This window comes from Diplotaxodon limnothrissa, linkage group LG17, assembly GCF_057381915.1.
Source record: "Diplotaxodon limnothrissa isolate DT_005_m linkage group LG17, D_limnothrissa_male_GT1.1, whole genome shotgun sequence".
Taxonomy (NCBI): Eukaryota; Metazoa; Chordata; class Actinopteri; order Cichliformes; family Cichlidae; genus Diplotaxodon; species Diplotaxodon limnothrissa.
In genome coordinates, this window is record NC_140612.1 from 2,784,750 (window position 1) to 2,791,136 (window position 6,387).

The 6,387-nt window shown below is 41.5% G+C and overlaps 1 protein-coding gene across 1 annotated transcript; it reads left to right on the forward strand.

The window, feature by feature from the left end:
* The first annotated feature begins 454 nt into the window (after positions 1-454).
* LOC146614476 (serine/threonine-protein kinase pim-2-like) lies at positions 455-2,973 on the forward strand. Its single transcript, XM_085376437.1, has 9 exons — positions 455-527; positions 629-808; positions 1,053-1,241; positions 1,507-1,601; positions 1,687-1,734; positions 2,043-2,264; positions 2,346-2,526; positions 2,616-2,792; positions 2,882-2,973. Exons 1-9 carry the CDS (start codon positions 455-457, stop codon positions 2,971-2,973), a joined length of 1,257 nt encoding a protein of 418 aa, XP_085232563.1.
* Positions 2,974-6,387: the final 3,414 nt, after the last annotated feature.

A 6,387-nucleotide genomic window follows, 5' to 3' on the forward strand; every position in this document is an offset into this window, starting at 1 on the left:
AGCTTTTAGCCTGCAAAGCTATCCATTAGCCTTCACTACTGCCTTACAAGTAAATGCTGCCCAAAGAGAGTCCTTCTTGTTGGTATAATAGCTACAATATTATCTATAATATCCATTGCTTGTTCCTAACTAGTTTTATGGCCTTTGTTGTAGAAGCACAGTTCCCACCTTGAAGCAGCCCTCTATAAACATGCATTTATGCAGCTGCGCTACAGTTTTTGCAATATTGCACCCCTAAATAAATCTTTACAGAACTTTGCCTTCACCAGAAACTACTGCCTAGCCCAGGCTGATGTTCTGTAGCTATGGAAACCAAGAATTCCAAAATCTTGTGATGTCATCACCTCGTTGTTATAAGACATTGTTATAAGACACTAAAGATCATAGTTCTCACACACAGCTCATTGCATCTTTGCAGAGTGAAGAGTGAAATCCTGAAACTAAATTAACCTAAATGAATCACACAATGTCAAAGTCTTGGCCAACTTATACTGCACCACGTCCTGTGGATCTGAATAACCCTCTAGGTAAGTCAAATGGGATTCATATGGTAATTATGCATGCTTCTGGGTTTTTATTTGAGGCAACTGAATTTGACTTAAACAAAATCATCTTTTGTTGATTTCAGGACACCAAACAGAGCCTTGCATCTCCACACTGGTGAAGATGACTCCAGATGGAAGAATAGAGGGAAGAAAGAGAAGGGACTTACCTGAAAGACTGGACAAATCCCCCAAAAAAAGCAAAAGCAGTGGAGGTCCAAAACCGGGTCCCAGCCACTTTGTTTCTGGGGAATCCAGTTTGAAATGTAAGTGATAAGACCTGTTTTAGCTGTGACATTATCTTGGCTATGTAGTTTATTTTGTGACTTTAACTGTGTACTTAACGGTCTTTAACTTTGTAGTTGGTTCATTTAGCCTTCTTTGTGTTGATTTTCAGTGTGCAGTTATTGCTTTAATGCACGATTGCCAGACCTTAGAAAGTCAGTAGAAAGCAGTTGACACAGAGTTGGACTGAAAATGCTTAAAGTCAAACTACTTTTTCCATTTTAGTTGGCCTTCTCATAGTGCCTTCAAGCGACTCTAGTATAATTAAGAGGAGCAACAAACGGAAGAGCACTAGTGACGAATCTGAGGGACCATCCAGCAAAAAAAGCAGGACAACAAGCCCAGAGGAGAGTCCCACCCAGGAACCCTCTGAAACATGTGACTCACCGAGGATATCCGGCACTGACAGAAAAGGTAAGATAATGGCAATATTTCTGAGCTGGATCACAAGATCCTTTAGAATTTGTCCTGGGGTTTGAGATTGGGTTTGATTCCTGTGGGACCAATCGACAATAAGAGACACTCTGGGCAGTAGTGACGTTACCTACCTACTAATCTGCTAAAATGTAGCTGCTATTTACCAATTAATAGAAATGTTATAACAAAGCTCTATAGGACTGTGCCAGCTGTTTTCTGTGTAACAAGTCATAACCTGTATGTTTTTCCTGTGTGTCTGCAGAAGACTTCCTGGAAAAATATCAAGAGCTGGAGGTGCTGGGTCATGGAGGCTTTGCCACCGTGTTTTCTGGAATACGCATAAAAGACAGTTTTCCAGTATGGCTTCTTACATTTGCATTTCACAGATCTTCAGTTTATTCCTGTTTGTACTTCTCTAACCCAGAAAATGTCTTTAATGCAGGTGGCAATCAAACATGTTCAACAGCGCAGACTTGCGCGCACAACAATGGTAAGCGTCTTTTCTTATTCCAGCAGGTATTTATATTATTTCAGGCCTTCTCAGGCATCAAGCATAAGGCACGTATTTCCTCCGTGCATGAACCAGACTGGTCTCACAGTTGTGTGTGAAATCGTCAGGAAATATGGTCGAATTCTATGAACAGTGGGTCACCTTATTGTTTAAACTGACATGTTTCAGTGGAAAGAATGCTTTTTAAAGATCAGGTCATTTTGTGACTATTTCAAAACTGTCTGTACGCTGATAGCTACTTTTGTTGAAATTCTGAATACTGACCTGAAGTAACTTTCCTTCTGAAGGATTGGAATGGGAAAAGTACTGATGTTCCCCTGGAGGTGGCGCTACTGATACAAGTTGGGGCTGGACCACACGATACGGAAAGCAGTATAACCCCACTTCTACTTGACTGGTTTGATCTGGAAGATGAGCTTATTATGGTTTTTGAGAAACCAGAAAATTGCATGGACTTAGACAATTACCTCAAAACTACAGATAAACCTCTGTCAGAGACACATGTTAAGGTAAGTGACGAGCATTTGGAGCTTACAGCAGTTTTTCATAGAGAATGTCCTGTGCTCCAAATATGGCTTCCTTTCTTTTAGGTCATAATGAAGCAACTAGTTGACGCAGCCATTACGATGGATAACAAGGGGGTTTTCCACCGAGATATTAAACCACACAACATTCTAATTGAAACATCTTCGGAGGAACCCCGAGTGCGATACATCGATTTTGGCTGTGGAGTCACGTTTACTCCGGGACAAAGGTTCAGGAGGAACGCAGGTATGTTTTCAGCCACAGCGTTGTGCTGTCATGAACTGTCTCCACATCATGTTCCCTCCCCATTAATTCTTCTTATCTTTGTGTTTTAGGAACCAGGATCTACTATAGTCCAGAGTGGTTCATGTACGGCTTCTGCTCTGCAGAATATACTACAGCCTGGCAGCTGGGTGTTGTGATGTACCAGCTGTTACACAACAAGTTACCATTTGACTGCGACTACAAGATCATCAACCAAAACCCACCGATTTTAGCTGACATTTCAAACAGTAAGATTTCTGCCAAAAGGGCTGTTGATATAAGAAAGGTGAAATAACTTTGTGGATAACTTTAACAAGAGTATTTCATTTCTGTAAAGAATGCAGGGATTTTTTGACGGGGTGTCTGAGGAAGCACTACAAGGACCGCTTCACCCTGGAGGATCTTCGGAATCACATGTGGCTCAAATGATTTCTGCGCACCATGAACTAAAAGGTTATGGAGCAAAAGCTCCAACACATCACAAGTCATCAACAAGTCACTTTTCAAATTTAGTAGCAATGTTGCAGTTGCTGTCACGTGGCTCTTTTTTGGTGTTTTCTTTTCCAATCCAGCAGCAAGCAGTCTGAGACCTCCATCTGACCTTCATCTAAATATAGTGTCAAGCGGCGGCTGTGTGAAGGCAAGAGAGGACCCAAATACACAGCTCTAGACACACGGTGATGACCTCAAAGGCAGGTCTTTATTAACAGGAACGTAAGAAGCCATACAATAACTAACCTGGGAGCAACTAAAGCTGAGGCGCTGGGAAGACACGGTAAATGCACACAACCTAGAGGGACGACGCAACACAGAACAAAGGGACACTCTGACATAAATACACAGAAGGTAATGAGAGAAGTGGGAACACACGGGGAACACAGCTGAAGACAATTAGCGAGCAGGGAGGACACGAAACTGAAAATACTGACACCAAGATGTGGACCTTAAACACAACACAGTACACAGAGATGAGCACAGAGAGAGAGAGGCAGAGAAGAAGGATGAATATGGGGGGATGAGGAGAACACAGAACACAAAGGATGGGAACACGGTACCAGAACAAACACCACAATAAAAACATGGACACAGGGGGAATCCAAATACCAAACCAACCAATCCAATGGACATAAGGAACAAAATACAAAACTACAGGAAAACTAAGAACACTGGGTCAAAATGACCCAGGACCATGACATATAGGCTTTTGTAGGCTTGCTTTATGAAAAATGTCATTGATGAAAATGTAGTGTATATCTGTTATTAACCTCTGTCTCTCTTCCACAGCATGTCTTTATCCTGTCTTCCTTCTCTCACCCCAACCGGTCGCAGCAGATGGCCGCCCCTCCCTGAGCCTGGTTCTGCCGGAGGTTTCTTCCTGTTAAAAGGGAGTTTTTCCTTCCCACTGTCGCCAAAGTGCTTGCTCAAAGGGGGTCATATGATTGTTGGGTTTTTCTCTGTATCTATGAAGCGCCTTGAGGCGACTTTTGTTGTGATTTGGCGCTATATAAATACAATTGAATTGAATTGAATTGAGGCCATGATGCATTTTATTGTAGCTCATCATCATCCGACCCTGCCCTGAAAATAGCTGAAGAAATGTTGGCATACCGAAAGGTTTGCTTTGGGGGTACTATTTGGTGCCATTTTAAGTTAACAACTATTAAAAACAAAAAAAAAAAGAGTCATATTTTGTGTGATTTTTTTATTACTGTTGTTGTCCCAAGAAGCAAGATGGCGCCTGTGTTTGGCTGTGCCGCTGCCTCCGTCCGTGTGTTTGTTTACTTCATATGTTATGCAAGTGTTCTTGCTACAGTTTTGTCCGATGTCATCTCCCTTCGGATTTATGATCGCCATGCGTTACTGGCGATCAAATCTGCTATGGATAACTTTCAGAGTCAACGATACGACGTTGTTTTCCCACCGCCGCTTGAGCGCGACGCAGCACCCGGTTCACCTCCACTCTTGGTCAATTTTGCTTCAGAGGCCTCGTCGGAGGAAGCGGGGGAAGAGAGCCGGCTTTGTTGTCCTGCTCCGTCGTCTTCGGAAAGAGGCAGATCTTCGGGGGCTTTATTCCTGGGCTGCTAGTGGTAAGATCCGCCTGAGACTTGTCGGAGCTGGATTAATCCCCACAACCCACTGTGTTTACCACCCAAGCTTCCACCTAAAAGTATGGAAAGCAATGCCTCATCGCGGCAGGAACCCTGTTTTGCTGCGCAGCTTACCGCATAGTACGAACTCTGTTCCTGGAAACTCTACCCCTGTCCCGGTGGGTCGCAGCGTTAAATGGATGTTAATTAATGCGCGCTCAATTGCCAACAAGTCTTATATCTTAAATGACTTGTTCTGTGCGGAGAAGCTTGATTTTATGTTTATCTTTGAGACGTGGCAGCGTGAGAATGAAGTCTCACATCTTTTAGAGCTGTGTCCCACTGACTGTTCATTTCTCTGTGTGCCTCGGATATCTGGACGAGGGGGTGGAACAGCGGTAATTTTCAAAAAGACATTCTTATGCCAGATGATCTCCTCAAGCTGTTACAACTCTTTTGAGATGATTATGATAAAAATTGGACGAGAACAGCCCATATACGGCATTTTAATTTATCGTCCACCTGGGTCTGCTGCAGCTTTTCTGTCAGACCTACAAGAATTTTTAACTTCCACGATTAAACTGGGCGAGGTCATCATTGTTGGTGACTTCAACATTCATGCAGAGGACTCATCAAATAGTACCACTAAGGAGTTCCTGAGCATTATGGACTCTTTTAATTTTGTTCAACATGTATCAGGTCCTACTCACACAGCTGGGCATACTCTGGACTTGGTCTTCACCTGTGGTGTTTCCCTTGACCACATGAACTTAAATGATGTTTCTTTTAGCGATCATAAGTCAGTCTTTTTTAATGTATTGTTCAATTCAGAGTCTCTTCCCCAAAGTTTTATTAGGCGCAGGCGCATTATTGATGACTCTGTCATTTTAAAGTTTTCTTCTCTTTTTAATTTTAAACCTTCTTCTGACGAGGTTGACATCCTTATTAATTCTTTTAATGAACACTGTCTTGACATTCTTAATCAGGTTGCTCCTTTCAAAACTAGTCATTGCACTGTTAGTTCCTGCACACCATGGTTAAATAATCAAACCCGTGGTCTTCGACGCTCCTGTCGAAAAGCAGAGCGTCTCTGGAAGTCCTACTCACTGTCATTGTAAGCTGTATATATAGAACACCAGGTTCTAATATTGAAATTTTTAAGGAGTGGGTAGATAAAACATTCATTAGGACAAATCAAAAAGTCATGTTCATTTGTGGGGATTTTAACATAGATCTACTAAATCCAAACAAGCAGAGAGCGACAGAGGAATTTATTAATACAATGTATAGCTTGGGACTTTTTCCAGTGATCACTAAGCCCAGCAGGATTATATGGAACGCCAGGACTGCCATAATGAATTAATTAAATACACCATTAAATAATTAATTAAATGTGGCAATAATTAATTAAAATTGGAATTAATTAATTAAATAAATAGTTATGACACATGTAATTAATTAATTATTGACACATTTAATTAATTATTTATGTATTTCACATTTTAATTAATTATTGACACATTTAATTAATTATTGACACATTTAATTAATTATTTAATGATATATTTATTTATTTCATTTTGGCAGTCCTGACGCCTGGCTCTCGTCATGAAATAATTTTATCTGTCAGCCTCACCCATCAAACTCAGGGGGAGGGGTTAACGCTGCCCATGCAGCTTCTCTAACATTTGATTGGTTGCCGTGCAAAGTAAGTCAAAACAGGTCGATCCTAGAAAATCGATTGCTTGTGTAGACT

Coding starts and splice junctions, on each gene's coding strand:
- LOC146614476 (XM_085376437.1), top strand. CDS start 455: ATGAATCACACAATGTCAAAGTCTTGGCCAACTTATACTGCACCACGT. Junction 528..628: donor GGATCTGAATAACCCTCTAG/GTAAGTCAAATG, acceptor TGTTGATTTCAG/GACACCAAACAGAGCCTTGC. Junction 2,793..2,881: donor TTTAGCTGACATTTCAAACA/GTAAGATTTCTG, acceptor ATTTCTGTAAAG/AATGCAGGGATTTTTTGACG.